This window comes from Carlito syrichta, unplaced genomic scaffold (assembly GCF_000164805.1).
Source record: "Carlito syrichta isolate Samal-C Ts95f unplaced genomic scaffold, Tarsius_syrichta-2.0.1 Scaffold301780, whole genome shotgun sequence".
Classification (NCBI taxonomy): Eukaryota; Metazoa; Chordata; class Mammalia; order Primates; family Tarsiidae; genus Carlito; species Carlito syrichta.
In genome coordinates this window covers 62,598-82,239 of record NW_007245876.1, presented here as the reverse complement: position 1 = coordinate 82,239, position 19,642 = coordinate 62,598, and the positions used below count along the sequence as shown (strand labels likewise).

Here is a 19,642-nt window from a genome sequence, read left to right as displayed (position 1 = left end):
AGACAGGGACTCCCCCAGCTCCTTCTCTTCTTCTCCTCACTAGTCCAGATGACTATTGGTGATACCAGCCACAGCTTGTGCTTACTTAGCGCTTGCTGCCATGTGTGATCAGTCACTCAGGACTGATGGCTTTACCACATGGCTTCTTTTTCCTGGGCCCTTGTGCATTTCTACATGCACAGAATGAGTCCAGAGCAGGTTGGATTCCAGCTTGAGATGTTTGAGTTAAAGATCAGCACGTCTGAGTACCCCCTGTACACCTACACTCACACGGTGCTCTAAATGAAAAGAGTGGGGCCAGCCTGGCCATCCTTATTACCAACCTGCTCAGGCAGGGGTAGAAGTTTGGGGAGAAGGCCATGTGCTGGGCCCAGGGACTGCTGAGCCCTATCCAAGCTTTGGGAAGGATGTCCCAGGTTGTCCTGGGCAGATTCTCACCACAACCAATGTGTTATCCTCCAGTGGGAGTCCAAGAAACAAGGGACTGAATCTTGGCTGCTATTTTGTGGACTCAGGACCAAGTCTATTAAACTGGACTCATAATCTAAGAAATTGGGTTAGAGACAGGAACTAGACATCTTAGCAGAGGCTCAGGTGACATTTTCAAGTGGAAGGAGCTATTTGAATGATGAAAAAGTCTTTTTCTTTTTATCACTAGATATTTAAATTCTTATCAAATGATAGGATAATAGCAGTGAGGCTTCTAGAATTTCAATGTAGGAGGGGTTCAGAGGTGATGGAAGGTACTCATTTTACATCTGTCCCACTTGAGGCTAGATGTGTAATATGCACCCTGGCTTTTTTGCACAATGTGTTTATTTGGAACAATCTTGGGAGCTGATGGAGACTCAAGGGACCACCTCTGATCTTTAACAATAACCTTTGGGTCAACATTAGGATAACTGTGAATAATTCTTTGAGTTTCACACTTATATATAAGTATACATATGTCCACTTAGCTGTTAAAACCCCACATAGGAGGAAGCGTCCCATTACAAAGAACTTGGCTTAGGTTTACAAGGCACGTTTTGGGATTTGACAGCTGTTCTCTTTCAGTTGAGAATGAATGCATAAAGATGACTCTGAGACCCTACTTTCTCCGAATGCACCTAATTATGGCTGAAAAGATAAGTTACACAACCCAGCTCATGTTAGATGTGCCCAGTTAAGGCAGGAGGAAAAACTATGAGCCCATTTATGACATAATCCACTCTTTTAATTTATCTCGTTACTTCTATTTAATCCCTGGTTTGTGTAGGTTTACAGAAGCAGCTGTTCTGTCGAGTGGACAGCTCTCCCTTGTTTCCACCATCTCTGAGCTAATTGTATGGAGCAAAGGGGGTTGAAGTCACAGATTGTTTGGTTCAGGACTGTGAATAGCAATGAGTAAAATGACTCATTTCATTCATTCATGCAGGAAATCTTCATTGAGTGCCTACTATATGTCTGATGCTACTAGATGCTGGAGCCACAACAGAGAACAAGGCAGACCTAGTCTCTGTCCTCATTGAGCTTGTGGTGTAGTGGGGGGTAGATTTTCATCAACCATGCAGTAAACATATGATCACAAATGAAGGTAAGTGCTAGGAAGGAAAAGCACAAGGCACTGGAAGAGTAAGTGATGGGGTTTCTGGACCACTGGAATTTCCTTCCTCCAAGACCACTACCAAATATACTTACCAGTTATCAGGAGGTTTCCTTGCTTCCTTCCCATTTCCCATACTTCTCACTATTAACCAGGTACCAGCTTCACCCTCTAAGCATCTTTATAGCTCTCCTTTCCCCAACTCCATCTCCTTGATTCAGTTGTTCTCATCAAGTCAAAATCGTTAACACAAGAGAACCCTACAGCAATGCTTTGGAGGATATTTTTCTAGACATTGTCATAAATTTGAATTTGTTATCAAAGTTATATATTTATGTGATTTAAAAATCCAAACAAGCCAAAGGCTTAGTCACTTTGCCAGCACTGATTCTCACTCCACAGGGTCAACTCCTTGCAACCTTTTTAGCTATTTATTTTTGATATTTATTTTTATTGTTCTAAATACATGCTTAGATCACCATTACTGCTTTTCTAAGGTTTACCTGTAATCTTCTTGTTACAGAAGGGGAAACTTTAGCTCTTTTATGTCCTGCTCCCCTAGCACACTTCTCTCCCATCCTCCCAATAGAATTCTGTTTTAATTCTTTGTTGTTTGATCAATATACAGTATAATCACATCTACAGATGAATATACATGATTATAGTTATACAAGTGTTCACAGCCAGGTTATATAGAGTACTATGATTAAATTTTCTTTCTTATTGCTTTTTTTTTTTTTTGCTTTCCCTAGAATTGACAATTAAAAAATTTTTGAATTGTGTTTTCCCCCACTCATTTAGCTTTCTATGTATCTATTTCTAATTGATTTCTAAAAACTCTGCCAGAATTCCATTCATCTTTTCACTTCTGTCTTCTCTGTGGACTGATTTCTCCCTAGATCTGCTGAACAGCTGTCAACTTGTGATCTTTTATTCTCATCCTGGGAGGTCCTTCTATCTCTTTCTTGTGTTAAATCTGATTTTTACAGCCTATGACTTTCTCTTTTATGTTTTATTTTCTCGCTTTAGACCAGGTCTACATTCTCTAATAGCTTTATGAGAAAGAGTGCTTAACAAGTAAAAGTTTGAGACTTTGTCTATTTAAAAATGTCTTTATTCTACCTTTGAATTTGATTATAGTTTAGCTTGGTATGGAATGTGTGTTGAAGATCATTTTCCCAAAGAATTTGAAGGTATTACTCCACTAGCATCCACCTTTCAATGATGCTGTTGAGAAGTCAATTACATCTTTATTTTGGAGTTTTGTATTCGATTTTTTTTCTTTGAGAGGTTTTAGAATTTCTCTTTGTCTCTGGTGCTGTGAAGTTTCCTTTGGTATGAGTATTTCCTATCTATTAAGCAGGGTACTTGTGTACTCAATATGGAAACACGTTATTTAGTTCTGGGGAAATTTCTCAAATTATTTTGTTGATGATACCCCTCCACCATTTTCTCTATTATTATTTGGAATATTGTTCTCCTGGATTGAGCCTCTTTTCTCTCCTATGTTTTCTCTTTTTGTTTTGTTGGTATTTTGGGGTTGTCTCAGCTTATCTCTCAAACCTTCCACTGAAAATGGAAAAAGATGTTTTTTTTCTACCATCTTTTCCCCCAGAGTTTTTATTCCCTAAAAATGTTTTAGAGTCTCCTACTCTTATATATAGATGTAATAGTTTCTTTTAAAAATTTTTCTGAGAATTCCGGTGATAGAGGTGATTAAGTCATGAGGGGTCCCCCTAATGAATGGGATTAAGGCCTTTATAAAAGAGGCTTCTAGCATTGGACCCTCTTGCCCTTCTGCTTCCCCTATGTGAGGACACAGCATTCATTTCCTCAGGAGGAGGAGCAACAAGGCTCCATCTTAGAAGCAGAGAACAGCCCTCACCAGACACCAAACCTGCTGGCACTTGATCTTGCACTTCCAGACTCTAGAACTGTGAGAAATAAATTTCAGTTCTTTATAAACTACCTGGTCTTCCATGCTTCTGTAACTGTTTGCAAAGTCAGTTATCACATGTTCTATTTTCCAACTTCTTTCTTATTTTCTTTGCCCTAGTGTATGTATAACTTAAAAATTCCCTGGTTGCTATACTGGAGGGTTTAGAGTAAGTGACAGAAACTCTGTGGTCAGTCCACCAGGTTGAATCAGAGTTCATGTCTTCTTCACCTTTGTGTCTGTCCTACTCCAGTTGTGACACCAGCTCTCCCTCAGTATTAGAAAGGTTTCTAATTAGTGGCTCTGCCTCTGGGCAAACCACCCCACACTCCAACCAGTCTTTCTTCTACCCAGTCAGTGGAGTACACATTGTAACAGGCAAATCCAACATCTCCTGCTCCTCTGACATTTGCAAGCTGCGCAGACTTTTTCTCAAATGTGTCTTATACTCTCAAGACTCTTTGCCTTTGTGCATGCTGTTCTCTTCTTGGGTCATCTCTCCCTTCTGTGTCTGCCTGACAAACCTCTCTTCATCCTTCCTGTCTCATATGAAACACCACTTCCTCTGGGAAGTCTTCCTAGCTTACCTAAGCAGAGGAAGGAGCTTGCTCCTTTATGTTCTCTGCTACTTTCCGGGGGCTCTTTTTACATGGTATTGGACTTAATGTTGAAAGGCCTCCTCTCCCAACTACATGATAAACTCCCTAAGGACAAGACTTATAAACTTCATTTGTTGTTTCCTATTACCCAGCGCCTTGCCTGGCATAAAGCAGGAACACACACACACACAAAATATCCACTGAATACATGAGAAGGTACTTAATTTTCCCCAAACAGAACAAACATTTAAATATTCAGATGAATTAAGGACCTAGCAACTGAATTAGAGAAAAGTCTACACTGGGCTAGTTCTGAAATCCAGAAATACATTGTACTTGCTTGCAAGTATACAGAGTGAAATCTGGTCAACTCTTTTTCATAGATCATATGATCCTCCAAAGACTGTATTAGAATGATTTACAATTAATATATCGATCACCAGCCCAAGTAGTTTCTTATTCTCTATTGTTTGTGCATGAATGATAGCTCTGCAGTGCCAGAAAATAAATTATTTCTCTAAACTAGGGAAACATTTCCCTTACAATTTTGATTTCGCTATTAATTTTCAGTGAAGACTTTTTATTCACAGATAGTGTAAATACATACACAGAAGACAAGAGACAAAAACCGGCCTTAGGTGGGAGTAAACACTGCCTCAGCTGCCACTGGGCATGGTGTAGCAGTCCCTACCGTTTGCCAGGCTGGAGATCCATCCCCTCACTTTTGATTTCTCTGTTTCATAAGCTGTAAGGTGCTATATATATTTGGTGCTATTATTATGGTTGTTTCAAATACCACTCACTGTACCCTTGTAAAATCTGTGTAAAAAGCAGGAATAGTTTTCTACTATTTTATAGTTTGTTACTCTATTTTTTTAAAACTAGGTTCTAAAACTAAGAGAAGGAGGCTGAGAGGTGGGGTGGGCTTGCCAGATCACTGGGCATCTGGTGGCTGGGCCCTGGGCACAGCTTGGATGCTGTGGTACAGCATCACTCACCATGACTGTGTACTCTGTCTGGGCGCGGATAGCATCCTTCAGGAGCAGAAGCTTTTCAGGAGCCTGTCAACAGAATACAGAGGCAGCGCATGAGATTTTAAGAGGCTGCTTTGTGACAATCAGAGCCAGATGATCTGGTCATCGGGGAGCCAGGCAGATGGCAGCCCACAGCAACCTTCCTAGTCTCCTGTGGCTCCATAGGATGGAGCAGGACTTACTGGCACATCTGCCTTGTGGTCAGTCATGGCCCTCACAAAAGTCAGTGCCTGTGGAGTGGCTGATCTAATGTTGTCCACCCGTCCCTCCTGAAATCGACGAATGGATGCACTTTCGTAGGTGGGCACCAGTTTTTGGTGGAGCCTGCAGGAGATAAAGAATGAATGGCAAATGGCAACTTATTCTCAGGGAATCATAAACACTGAAAGAAAAATAGCCTCAGCAGGCTTTATTTCTACAGTCCTGATTTGACTTGGCATAGTATTTCATTTTAATGTTAATAGAATTCTAGAGGGGAATTCCCAGAGATGAATGCTGGGGAGTCTCTCATATTGAGAGCCCTGTACACTTTTATGCATTCTGGATGCTGTGCTGATATAAAATAAAGAAGTGACTGGTAGCTCTTTACAAAATTTCCAATCTGGTGGGAAATCTAGAATTTTCTGTGAGGCCTAGTGAATGTTTGATTAATAGCACAGAATAGAATAATTGTATAATTAATCATTCCACCCATGAGGGGATCCTGTTTTATTTAAAATGATGCAAGCATGAACTCTGAATTGAGGCAGGGGGTGAACATAAGCTGCTGCATAAGCCACAAGCCACCCTTTCAGGGGCGGCTGGGCTTTCAGCAGACCCGTGGGCATCATAGCTGTGCCTCTCCACCCTGCTGTCTGTGAGCCAAGCATCAGTGGCTGCTTCCCCGACCAGCCAGGGGAAACCTCTGGGAACCAGATGAGCATCCCTAGGCTTGCACATCTGGCTGGCACACTCATTTCTTTTCTCTCTCTCTCTCTCTCTCTCTCTCTCTCTCTCTCTCTCTCTCTCTCTCTCTCTCTCTCTCTCTCTCCCTCTTTGAGTCAGGGTCTCATTCTGTTGTCCAGGCTAGAGTACAGTAGCATGATCACAGCATCACAGCTCACCACAGCCTTGACCTCCTGGGCTCAGGCTATCCTTTTGCCTCAGCCTCTCAATTAGCTGGAACTAGTGGTGTCTGCCACCACTCCCAGATAATTTTTTACTTTTTAAATCTTTTGTAGAGATGGAGGTCTCACTGTGTTGCCCAGGCTGGCCTCAAAATTCTGGGCTCAAGTAGTTCTCCTGCCTTGGCCACCCAAAGTGCTGATCTCCACTTCTTACCAGTCAGTAAAGTCCTTGGTGTTTCGGAGAGGAAAAAAACTTATAGAGCTCTCAGAGAGGGGCAGTGATAGCCAAGAATCATACACTAAGTCATGGCTCTGAGTCTCAGCTCTCTCAGGGCACTTCCCTCCTGTACTGGGTAGGCTCCTGAAAGGGGAAGGCCATATCTGATTCTGCACAATACTGACACCATCTTGCTTGGAGAGCAAAAGAATGAACTTCCTATATACTCTGTCATATTTTCCCCAGAGGAAATAAGACAGAAAGCTCCTCCCCTATGTCTCTATGGTCTTTGGAGGCAAACACCATTGCTGGTCAGTCACTGGCCAACCCCAATTTAGGCAAATTCCAGGTTTCAGCTGAATCTAGAAGAAGATTAAAACAATTGTTTTAATTACAGCTTAGACTCTGAATAATGTTATCCATGGCAAGTAGATCCTATTTTGGCTATTTGATGAGCCTAGAATTCTTTGGCTATGTCTATTCCTGCACAGCCCACTGGAAGGTGGCAGAGGGGTGCACCATGCAGGCTCCACCAGCCCCTCTGAGTTCTGGATCTGAAGCTTGGAAGTTCTCACAGCCATGGGGTCTGAAGCAGCTGTTCTCCATGGTGTCCTCAGTCGAGGCTCTATCAGGGCACTGACTTCATGACCCATCTCAGCCACATGCCCTCTGAGTATCAGAAGGTATTGACTGCATTTCCAAACACCAGGTAGGTCCTGCCATACTCAGTGCTGATGACGTTTCTGTTTCTTCATGTCTCAGTGGTAAGCCCAGTCCTCATGTGGGGTGATATCAGCCTTCCCCAAGGTGTTCTGACAGGATGGCCACTCAGAGTAGCTGCACTCACCTCCCTGAGAGTTACAGTCCCACAGGGGACATGGGGATGCTGTGTCCACATGGATGCTGCCTGCTCATTAGTGAGAATGCCTTGCCCTGGCTTGATTTAGGGTTACTTTATGCCCTCTATGGCTTTTGCAAACTGAAAGCAGGTCCAGCGGATAGAACTTGACTGTTCCTAGCAGATAATTTATGAGCTGCTGCTTCTGGACCCCTAGAACCAATAGGAGCCAGCCCCACCTCCAGAAAGAACTATTTTGCATTTTGCTTTTTCCATTTCCTATGAAGGCCTGCTGGCCACTCCTACTGCCTTCACTCCTGACCTCCCTACTCTTCACCTCTTTCCCCAACACACAGTGACCAGGGCTACCACTAGAGAGATTTTCCTAAATCCCAGACCTGGCTGGGCCAGCCTTGGCTAAGCCTCCCACCTGAGATTCAGTCTCTAACACCTACTCTGTGGTGCGGGCACTGGAGATGCAGAGGGCTGTGAGATACCCAGAATGTCAGGGTTAGGGGATCAGTCTAGAAAACAAAGCAAATCCACAAATGAGGTAGTACACATGAATAATTACCTTGAAGAGAAAAGAAAAACCCAATGTGGTATGATAGAGAATGGAGGTGGCTGTTTCAGACAAAGGAGACAGGAAAGGCTCTGATGACTGGGGCCTGGGCTGGAGGGGGCTGGCATGTGAGCAGTGGTGGTGACTGGTGTGTGGCAGAGGCACAGCCAGAGCAAAGGTCAGGAGGCAGGAGAGAGCTTAGGGGAGGGCCCTAGATGAGGCCAGTCCACAGGGGGCCTTTCTAAGCCTGGCTTTTGTTCTCAGTATGGTGAGAGGTTTCACAGTGGTAAGAGATGGAGTCTGATTTGCATATTTCAAAGTTCATGCTTCATAAAGACAGGATTATAGGGGGCAAAGAGTGGAAGTGCACATACCCTTGGGCAGTGTGCCACAGTTGGCCAAGCACAAGCTGGCTGGTAGTGGCCTGGGAGGAGCCAATGGCGGTGGAGGGGGCGGGCAGGGGCCAGGCTTGAAGCACATTTGGAGAACTGATGTAGAGGTATGGGAGATGAGAGAAGAGATTTTGGACGCAAGGATGAGTCCAAAAATCTTTGGCTTGACTAACTGGAGGGCTGCTGGTCCCATTTTTTTTAGCAAGGTTGGAAAGATGGAGGAGGCAGAGATTACCAGCTACAGGGCTCAGGTGGGCTGAGCAGCCTCCTCCACCTCACAGTCCTCTTCACCACCTGGCTCTCCTCAGTTCTGTGTTCTGGCCCCCTGGAGCTCCCTGGAATGCTGTTCCCCAGGACCACCACCCAGGCAGTTTCTTTATGCTATATCCTTCCTTTTCTTTTCTGAGGTTGGATTTATACTTGAAACCCGGTTTTGGTGGCACCTCCTTCACGCAACCTGCCTTGTTATCCCCCAGTCCTCTAGGTCATCTCTCATGCCAAGATGTTTCTAGACCCTAAACTCTAGAGCACCTGGTCTGTCAGTTCACCTGGGTATACATTTATCCCACCCTTGCTCACCTGTAGAAAGCCAGCTGGAGGGCCACCTGGATGAAGGCATCAGGGCTGCATTTCTGCTTCTTAATGAATGTTTTCCCATAGCTGTCAAACTTATAGACAGTGAAGTCAAGATTCTTTACTATTCTGTGGGAAAAAAAAAAAGACACCTTTATTGCATGCAAAACAATCCACACACCAGAGACCACCTGGGTTTCTTGAGCCTGGTACATATGCTAGTGCTCCAGAAGGCAAGGACACGGTTTCTGCCTTCCAGGAGTGAACAGAAGTGTCAGAAACACTCCTTGACCTATGAAAGTAGCAGAAGGTACACTGGACTGGGGTTACTCCATGCTGACGTAAGCTCAGCTGGGCGGGGTGGGTAGGGAAATGGGCCTGGCTGCAGCAGTGAGACAGGGAGGGGCATGGAGGTGAGAGACATTTGCATGAGCAGGGAGAACACTGCCCACAATAAAAGTCCTGGAAGCCCACTGCCTATGAAGCAGGCCTGATGGAGGCCATTCATTCAACCCCTTTAAGACAACGTGCCTGGCCTGCTTATGGATTATTTTGATGTCAAGGTTCAACTCTCAGATGTCTGCAGTGGTATTTCTTTCCCCAAACTCATCCCTGTGGTGCTGTGGGAAAGAAAGACCTGGGGTCTGACCACTTTTCACTGTCACCGCAGCAAGGGTGGCTCATCTAGGGCTTTCCCTGTGACTGGAAATTCATCTTAGCCGGAAACTGCTGCTCAGCCTCTCATGACATGCCTGGGCCTTTGTCATTGTCGAGTAACAGGAAAATCCCCTAAGTCTACACTGAGACTCTTGGACACTGGTTTGTCCCCCATATTGACCAATCTCCTTTTTTATAGTGAGTTTGGAGTGAGGACTGACCACCTACTAGAGCAGTGTCCACCCATTTGCCCACCAGCCCTAGGTAGGTACCCTTACCCCTCACTCACACCTTCCCTCAGGACTCAGTACTTCCTGCCCACCTCTCCTTGAATTATTCCTCCTGCCTCACAGGAGCTCAGCTCTTGATGGGGTTGTGCCTGGTGCTGGGGACACAGGGAAGGAGTCCAATTCCCACAGGAACTCGCCCTTCAGATCCACATGTTGACAGACTCTGCACAGACTGTGCTCACTGTCACCATAGCCACTTGGAAACTTCTTCTCCAAGCTATGCCCACTCAAACTCCACTCCCCTTCCATGGACCACTCAGAACCCCCAAGGCCCCTCCTGCTTCCCCATCCACAGGTCTGTTCTGGCTCTCCTGATCTTCTACAAGGAGGAGTTGGGGGTCTCAGAGCCCGTGGGGTCTGCTCAGGCCCCTGAAAGTGAGCAGTCCCCCTCAGGACTTACTGGCCTGCCAATTCACTCCCCTAGTGGCTAACTTACTCCCTGAACAACCCTGTAAAGTTGAGATGTGAGCATCACTTTGTAGAAAATCCGAGGTCTATCTACTCCCACCAAAGCCAGACACCCACCACAGCAGCTCTCTGTGGAGGGAACTTCTCTACTGCTCAGCCTCTCAGCCTAGCCACACACTGCGCTGCTCACTCATGCTATTCCTACAGTCTCCTCACTGGCTCCCCCCAAGTTCCCTGCACAGAATCCTTTGGAGACTCCTCACCACTAGCAGGGCAGGCTCTGGGGAGAAGGACAATGAAGCTCATCACAGTGTGGCCTCAACTTTCCTTTTGTGGCCCAGCTCTGGTCATTTTCTGACTTGCTAGTCTCCAGACTAGCCTGGATCATTATGAACCTGTACAAGATTGAACAAGCTGACTTTCTGCCTGCACCATGAACTCCTATCCATTCTTCAAGGACCATCTCTGCAAAGCCCTTCCTCACTGTCCTGGCAGAGTTCAGCTCTTCTCTCTCTATGGGTTCAGGTCTGCCTGGCTCTTTCTGGTTTGGGCACTAATGTTATTACATCATGTTTTGGTCTGGAGGTCTACTTCCTTCACTAAAGTGTGGAGTGCAGGCACCATAGCACTTATATTTCTGTGTTCTCCAAGCCACCACAGGCCTGGTACACACTAGAGCTCTGCACATGCTTTGATGAATGAATGAATGAATGAATGCATTCATGCTCACTTACTGAATGAGGGAGTGAACAACCACAGTCCTGACCTGGTTGCCAGCCGGTGGCTCCCACCTCAGCTTGCTACTGCCCCAGCACCTGGCCCTCCCACCTGGGTCCGTTAGGACCTGAACAGCTCCCCTCCCCGAGGGGAAATAGGCCCCCTTGTCAAGTTGCAGTGTAAATTCAAGCAAATTGAAATAGCTTGGATTCAAATAACCTATTCAAACCAGTTGTTGATTACACCCCCCAAAGCAGGGGATGATTTCCCAGTCTTGACTCTGCTCAGTCAGGTGAAACCTGTGGAAAAAAATAGCTCCAAGTTTGCATTTTATGGAAATGACGGATACTTCGGCAAGGTTATTTCCCCAAGAGTTATAACTCCCCTGTAGTTTGACTACATTTCCATAAGGTTGGAGGTGGTGTGGAGGAGAGGCAGAGGAGCTGGGGTCTTTGGATAGTTCCAGGGAAACAGCCTCTTGGGGGGTTTTGGGGGGCAGGGTGACCACCAGGGAATCACCTCAAAGGAGATGTTGGCTTCTCCTTACCGTTGAAGTTTTTCTGCTGAGGAAGCTAAGTGACCTTGAATTTCTGGGGAGCATTTCCACCTCAGCCTCCTGGGGGCGGGGAGCTCACTGACGGAGTCTGCTCGGACCAGCTTCTTATTGCTCTGCATCCTGCAGGCACAGACAAGCGACCTCCTAAGACCCTGCAGCCAGAGAGCTGCACTAGCATCACTTCTTTGCCCTCTGCAACTGTCTTAACTGTTAGTGTGTGTGGTCACGGAGATTCAGGGGCTATCAGCTGCCCCCTGAACCACTGCACAGAAGAATAAACCGAGACTCAGGTCACCAGGATCAGTAAGTGGCAGAGCCAGGATTCCATCCAGTCTATCTGACTCCAAAGACCATCATTTCTTTTATTTATTTTCCATTAGACCATGTTACACCACCACACTTACATAACACTTGGAGAGAAATGTAAAAGCAAGTGGTGGTGGTCTATCTACAAGGATTATCTGCCTGCTAGGCATGATTTGGGTTTCAGCGATCCTAAAGAGTTTCATGGAAGAGATTGAAGACTTAGATGCAGGGAGAAGGTCCTAGGAGAGAATGGGCAAAATCGTGAATGGAGGAAGGAACACTATGTGTTTAAGGTACTGAGAAACCCTCATTCCAGCCAGCTCAGAAACTAGGAAAAGACCCATCCCAAGGGATGGAAGCATTGAGGCTCAGAGACTCCCCTCTGTGCTAGATGAGTGGTCACACTAGCACTGACTCCAAACAAACAATAGGTAGTGATCTGGGCTTCCCAGATCAAGGCAGAGGTTTCCTGAGAATTCCTTACCATGCCTCTCTTGATTCCACGAAATCTTCCCAGGCTGTGCCTTCTATCCACAGCCCCTGAAGTGCATGATTTCTCATTCAAGTTGGTTTTCAAATTCATCTTTTTCTAAGATACTTTCCAAACTGACACAGCCCCTGGCAGTCACTCAAATTTTTCTTGGCCCAGTGAGGTGGGCAGTCTGCCTCTACCTCCCTCCTTGCCCCTGAGGGGCCCACCTTCAGACTCACATGTGTTTGAGCAGATGCTCTGTGCACTGCACCAGGACGATGCCATCAAATGGGGAGTGTTCGCATACCACACCACAGGTGCCATCCCATCCCACCACAAACTGCAACAGGGAAGAGAAAGCGGGAGGACCCCCAGAGAGTCAGCATTTCAAGCCAACCTGTTGATTCCAGGCCCGCCCTCCATCCCCGCTAACCTCCAACCACCCCTTTTTCTAGCTTCTCAAGAGCCGCCTCTCCTCCAAGGACACCAAAGCCCATTATTTCCTGAAGAGAATCATGCACATGATTGCAGTGACCTGAGAATATGAGACTCTCAAGACAGCTCTACACTGTGAGAGCTCCTTCCAATAAAGACTCTGGGCATAGAAAGTGGTGCCCCAAGTTCACTGACTGAAGCAGTCCAGGGATTCCTTAAGGAGTTCACACAGAGTCTGTACAGGCTGTCCTCAGGGCATGGGCAGTATCCTTCAGCTCTCTTAACCCTTTTTCACCTTCCCAGAGCACATCATAGACATCATCCTGCAGTACTTTGTGTGGCTATTTGTCTGATGGATCCTGTTTGTTTCGCTACCATTGATTTTATTCCCAGGATCTAGACCAGTGCCTACTCCATAGTAGGTGTTTGTTGAATGAATGAAGGTGAAAGATAATGACATGATTTGGATGGTAAGCAGATTCCTAAGTAGAAATAAAATATCCCTTGAGAGGAGCGAAGGAAATGTGTATGGAGGATGCTCTGTGAATTGCTGCCTGGGGTTTGAATCAGAGTCCCATACTTTGGTTCTACTGTTGCCACTGGGAACTGGGAGAGCTTTGGCAAGACACTCAACACTCTGGAACTCAGTTTTCTCTCATTGAAAATGGGTACAATCAGGCTTAGTGCATGAATTGAAATGGGGATTAGAGAGAAGGCATATGAAGGATACATAGGAATGTAGAAATTACTTATAACTTTTTAAAAATGACTTCACAAAGATTTGGAAAATGAACATACTGCATAAAAGTACTGGGGAAAAAGAATGAGAAGAACAAGATTTGGTCCTAGAAGTGTAACCCAAATAAAGCAAGGCTCCCTTGTAGCCCATCACACTTAAGAGCTACTAGTCTGCCATCCATAAACCAACTAACTAGCCAAACTCCTGAAATATTTGTTGAGATCTCCTCCAGGGCACTCTACCACTCCAGATGTTATAAACTGTCCTTCTCCTTGCCTTCCCCCAGCCTCTCACGCCATGTGCCAGATGCCTGAATCTTTACTCCCATTCCACAAACAAACAAACTTTCCACAAATCTTCTTTCAAAACTCATCCCCTGCAGGTTCTTCACTCTTTCCCCCAGCATCCCCTGCCTTTCTGTCTGACTCATATGATAATCTGTCTTGCTAACAAAAGGAATCTGGAGGTTACCCATGAGGTAGGGGAGGAGAGTATTGCTCCTACATTAGTGCTTTTCTGTCTCGTTCACTAAAAAGAAGAAAGAAAAGCAGAGTCTTTTAAACACTGCTACCCTGAGGCTTACTACTTTTCAGGCCCTGTGCATCCATGACATCATTTCATCCCCATAGCTTGCTGCAGGAAAGATGACAAACCATTAGCGTCCACTGTGAAGGCTTAAACAGCTGACACAGCAGCAGGAAAGCTCATCAGAAACAATAGAATCAATATGCAAACCAATACAAAGGAAAACCTGCAGAATGTAGAGACAGAGGAAAATGAGACATTGCCCAGACATGCTTATCAACATGAACTATGCTCACCCAAAGTAGAAACATGGTTTGCCCGCTATTTTATATAGCCATTGTGAAAGTGTGGGCTTTAAAAATAAACAAGACTAGATTCAGGATTAGCATGCTGGAAAACAAAAGGTATAGAGAAATGAGATGAATGGCCTGATCTTTACTACATCCCCATCTACATGGGTATTTTTCTCTAGGCCAAAGTAAATGTCTTGTTTCTAAGCAGATGTCATGAGAATGAAAAATATGAATTTATTAATTTCATCTTCTGACTTTTCTTCTGTGGAAATGCCGGGCTGCCCTACTTCTCAGGGATTGAGGAAGATGTGTAGAAATGGCCTGGCCAGGGTGGTGGATGTTCAAAAAAGCTGACAGCTCTGGGCATCAGACATGATTCTCACTAAGTGCACTAAGGATTCTTCCAGTGGGAGCTGCTGTGCTCTCCTGGCTCTGGTATGGCCCCACCTCACTGTGTGATGGGAGATGGGGAATGGGCCCCAGGTCTAAGCCAGACCTTCCTGCCAAAGGCTGCAGGAAGGTTAGGAAGTTTGAGACGGTTTTGTTCGCTTGCTCCTGAGAAGAGTTCTGGCCAGTCTAGAGGCACATCTCGGATCCCTTCAGCTCCCCTGGCCCCCTCAGATCCAGCATTCAGGCAGCAGAGGTCAGCAACTATGCCTGCCAGATATGAGCATGTGCTGACCCAGGGCGCTGAACTGTGCGTGCTCATTCACTTGGGGCGTGGGTATGCACTTGCAGGGCCAACGACGGGGAGCTTACCTGCAAGGACTTGTCATACCAGCGGTTTGCCCCATTCTTGCCACAGCCTCCCCCGTGAAGGAGCTGGAGCGCCCTGTTGGTGTCACTGAGCTCCATACCACCTGGCGCGTCCAGGCACACCAGGCAGATGCAGCGCTCGATCATGTCCAGCGAGTCCCGGTTGGTGGAGTCTGCAGGGCAGGCAAGCATGACCTTAGCACCTGTCCCACCTCAGGCCCACGGCTCCCTCTGCAGAGGCCCACACATGACAGGACAGCCCTGTCTTCCAGTAACATTACACTGAGACCCAGATCTTGAGTCAGCCCTGACCCCCACCCTGTCCCTCATGTGAAGTCAGGCAAACTATCCTGAACCCTCTGTCTTACCCCTGTGGCCCAACTCACCCTCAGGGTCCCTACAAGAGTCCTGGGGTCAGTTATACCCCCAGATGTGTGGGCCATTAGTCCTGCCTGCCAGGGTGAAGGGGAACACTGAAACCCTCAGGTCAGTCCACCTCAGTGGAGGGACCCCAATTCCCCGATCCAACAGCATCCTCCACTCTGGCACCGTGAGCCACATCTCTGCACAGGCATGTTTATTTGTCCTGAACTATGACTTTCAAACATTTAAATTGGTTATTGAAATTGTGAAATTAAGCAATTTCACATGAAAATCTGAAGAAAGGGTATTGCTTCCCCCCCCCCAAGCTTTTGGTTCAGAGGCAGAGCTGCAGGTAGAAGGCCAGGCTACCCCTGAACTCATATCTGGATGAGCTCTTAGGAGCCATTTCAGGCACCCGGAACCAAGGGAGCACCAAGCCTGGCCTGCAACTGCTTCTCACCTTAAGAACCTAACAAGTCCCAGGCTCTGGGACAATCTCCTACAAGAAAAGGTCTTCAAAAGGGAATCCTCTCCACCCCAGGAGGAATGCACACAAGGACAGCTCTTTAGGAGGGGGAGTCAGGCACAAAGGACTTGACTTCTCCATGGGGGACATATGGGTTTCTCTTGGAGAATAGAGACTGGGCTGCCAGAATGTCTGCCCTGGCAGTTTTTCCCACTCAGCACAGGGAGCTTTGTAAAGCCTGATGGGGCTTGATGGTGGCCAGGGTTGCTCCTTCTCTGTGTTTCTCCTTCTAAACAAAAGTCTCTACTATGCTGATGGTGTTCTTTCTCCACCATCCAATATTGAGTGTGGAAGTAGATAGCCTGCATTTTGGTTCAAAGTTCACCAATATTTTAAAAATCCACTGAAACCAAAGTTTAACAATTTTGTCCCTAAGACCCTCCCATAAGCCTAGGCCCCTCAGTACCTACTGAGTTCATGGATGGATGTGAACACCATTTGTGCTGGTCTCTGCTCTGCCCACGTGATTTCTCCAGGTTCATAAGAGGTGTCCACAGATGCCTGAAAGGAGTCTCCAGCCCCATTCACCCCTTTCCTTCTACTTTTTGCAAACCCCAGGGAAGGAGATGTCTCCCGCAGCCAGCCTTCCACTCTGGGAAACCAGCTCAGCCTCAGACATTCGTTCCTCCTTCCTGTCTAGGGTAAGACTTTGGGGAGCCCTGTGTTTTCAGGGCCCCTCTTGGTTCCTATGAAGTCAGGAGGCTGCCTCACTTTCTCCATGTCCTCTTGGGCATTCCTGCCTCAATCTGACTAGCATCAAGTCTTTGGCCATACCCTAAGGACCCAAAGGTAAATGAGAGCCAGTCCAGGCCCTGGGAAAATTCCCTTTCTTGAGCTCCTTAAGTGTGGCACAATCACCAAGTCACTCACCTCAACCTGAAATGGTTCCTACTGTCCATAAGGGAGAATTCAGACTTCTGAGTATGACACCCAGGCTTCCATGACTTGCCTCCCTCCCTCCCTGCGTCCTTGCATAGACCTCACAAACAACCTCCTACTACTTCCTGATTCCTGTGCACATTAGATCTCATCATTGTGCAGGCTGTTCCCAGGACAGGAACTCTTCTCCTACCTAGCCTACAAAAGCCCTCTCCAAACTCTTTAATCCACTAGCAGTGCTAGCCCTGTCCTGGAGTACTCCTGACACCCAGAACACGCTGTTTCTGAAACCTGCCGGCTCAGCACAGATATGGAGCCTCTACTCTGTCAGGACCAGAGCCCAGGGCTGGACCCAGAGCCCAGGGCTGGACCTGCCTGTCTATGCCCGCTGCCCGCTAATGCATAGCACATGACCCCGCCAATGTTCCCAGACCTGTATGCTTCAGGCAGCCATTGTCCATCCAGCACTTGCAGCCCCTGGATCCCTGATCTGGTTCCCTTCCTTGATGTCTGTAGGTTTGCTGAGGGTGAAGCCTGGGTCCCCAGCACAAGGTGGGCACGGGAAAGTGTCCGTGGTTGGTAATGGACTTCAGTGTGCTTCCCTTGGCCTGGCTCAGGTGGGGCTGGGATCTACACGCCTAGCTCAGAAAGGGGCCTGGCCCTTCTGAGGAGAAAAAACCCGCTACCTTTGGGGCTTTGAGCCTCATGTGATGGTGGGGGACAGAGGATTATACTTAGACTGGGACAAGGTAAGGATTCTTCCCCTTCTGCAAAGCTCCCCGATCTGCTCCTCTTCCCTTCAGTAGGTATCCCTGTAGATGGCCATGGTGCTCAGCCCTGCACTGTGTGCTGTGTGGGGGTCCCTGCAGGCTCCCAAGCTAGCCGGTGCCTTCAGAGCATGGGAAGGCCTTTGCCAGGCCTGGATAAGGTTCAGAGCAGCAGACAAGAAGGGAGAAGCATGTCAGGAGGGGTATAAAAACATGGGAGTGGCAGGAGGTGGGCACTTGGAGGACAAGGGAGCAGACCCCCTGGGCTTGTAGGCAGAGCTTGTGAGTAATTGGCTTAACTCTAGCTTGGAGTGAAGGCATGCAGGATTTAGGCAAAGCTGGAAGAATACAATGATGTGATGCTATTAGCTAATCTTTGTGTGTCAGGAATTAATCTAAGCTTGCATACGAATGCATATGACATAGGCATCACTGTTATACGTAGAGTGAGGAGCAGAGAAACAAAATGTCTTGACCTTAGGTCATTAACAATATTTGACTTGTAAGCATGGAATAACAATAATCATCCAGTAAATGGAGGGAGCTGGATTTGATCCCGGCATCCAATCTCATTGCCTGGGTTCATCTTCAAGGACTGTGAATGCCAAACTCGGTAATGTGACTTCATTCAGCAACAACAGGGAGTCACTGAAGGATCTTAGGCAGAGATTGACGTGGTCAGAGTAGAGTCTAAGATACCTGGCAGTGGAGGTCAGCAAAGGGGCCATGGGCAGCTTGAAGGCTATACCTTGGTGATCTCTGAGAGCTCCACTTAATAGTTGTCTTGATCAAGCATTCCTTAAAAACAGCTTCAAGGCCAATGTGGAGTGGGCAGACTGCAGCTTTCCAAGAAGCCCACAGCAAGCCTGCCCAGCCAGGAGAGTGGAGGCTCTGGCAATGCAAGGCTGTCAACAAAAAAGGACAGCTTTCCGGCCTTCAGTGCCCCAACCACGTCCAGGCATGAGAGAGGAATCCCTGGGGAGAAGCCAAGGGACTCGACATTACATGCAGGCTGTGCAGGACCCAGGAGCTCAGTGCCACTCAACAGGAACCAGGTCCTGGCTCATTAGACAGAGTGAAATGGGAACAGGACAACAGAGCTGGATGCCAGGTGGCCTTGCAAATGAACTCCCTGCGTATAAGTAGCTGATCGGTCAAATGCTGACAAGTTTATCATGTAAGGCAGAAAATGAACTACATCCAAACGCATCCACCATGACTATGGTGCAAATGTAATGGAAACATGGGGCAGTGGGCTGGAGGCATGTGGCAGGAGCCGTTTGTCTTGTAATATCCTCATTGAGTACATCGAGGCTTGTTTAAAGTGGTGAATCAATCTTCCTCAAGGAGCCCTGCTTAACAGTGAGAGTTGGGAATTGAGTAATAGGAGGAGCTTGCTCTGATACCCACACCTGAGGCGCTGACAGCTTCGGTGGTGCAGAAATTCCAGAGGCCACAGAGCCTTGGGGAGCTCTGAAATTAATGTTAGAGGTTGAAAGCTTATAGACTGTGATTCAGGCAAGCAAAGATAAAACAATACCTTGCACCTCTGCAAGTGTCAGTAACTCTCAGATGCTGTTCTCAACAACACATCCCCATGTGCATGCACATACAGATATACACAGCACTCTGGCACACTTGTTTTCTCTGGTCTATACCCTGGGAAGATTTCTACTTTCCTGCTCATTCTTCCTCACATAGTCCAAGGAGATGGATGTACTGGCTACATTCCCAGAGGTGTAGAGCTTCTAAATCCTTGCCAATCCTATCTGAGCATCTTTCCTCCCCAGATGAAGAGATAGTGTATCCCTTTGGGAAGTAAATCTGCCATCATACATCCTACATTCTTCCCAACTCTATAACCTATGGGGTGATCTTTATGCTCCCAATCTCCAGAGGTTGTGAGAATTCTGACAAATGTATTTCTTGCCCAATAACACCTGGTTCTTGCAAATTAGAACTACACTGGCCAGGTATGGTGTCTCATGCCTGTAATCCCAGCTACTTGGGAAGCTGAGATGGGAGGATCATTTGAGCCAGGAGTTCAAGGCTACAATGAACCATGATCACACCATTACAAGGCCCCGTCTCTAACAAAAAGCCAAAACAAA

General features: G+C 46.9%; 1 protein-coding gene across 2 annotated transcripts in view; it reads right to left on the bottom strand.

Moving 5' to 3' along the window:
- The window catches only part of CHAT (choline O-acetyltransferase), a 51,003-nt gene that overhangs the window by 2,284 nt on the left and 29,077 nt on the right, over positions 1–19,642 (bottom strand). For both annotated transcript variants that reach the window (XM_008055212.1, XM_008055211.1), the window contains 6 exons: positions 15,000–15,169; positions 12,488–12,588; positions 11,462–11,590; positions 8,849–8,971; positions 5,337–5,478; positions 5,119–5,181 (listed from right to left, as the gene is read on the bottom strand). In XM_008055212.1, coding sequence (XP_008053403.1) covers positions 5,119–5,181; positions 5,337–5,478; positions 8,849–8,971; positions 11,462–11,590; positions 12,488–12,588; positions 15,000–15,169 — 728 coding nt within the window. The remainder of the gene's footprint in view (positions 1–5,118; positions 5,182–5,336; positions 5,479–8,848; positions 8,972–11,461; positions 11,591–12,487; positions 12,589–14,999; positions 15,170–19,642) is intronic.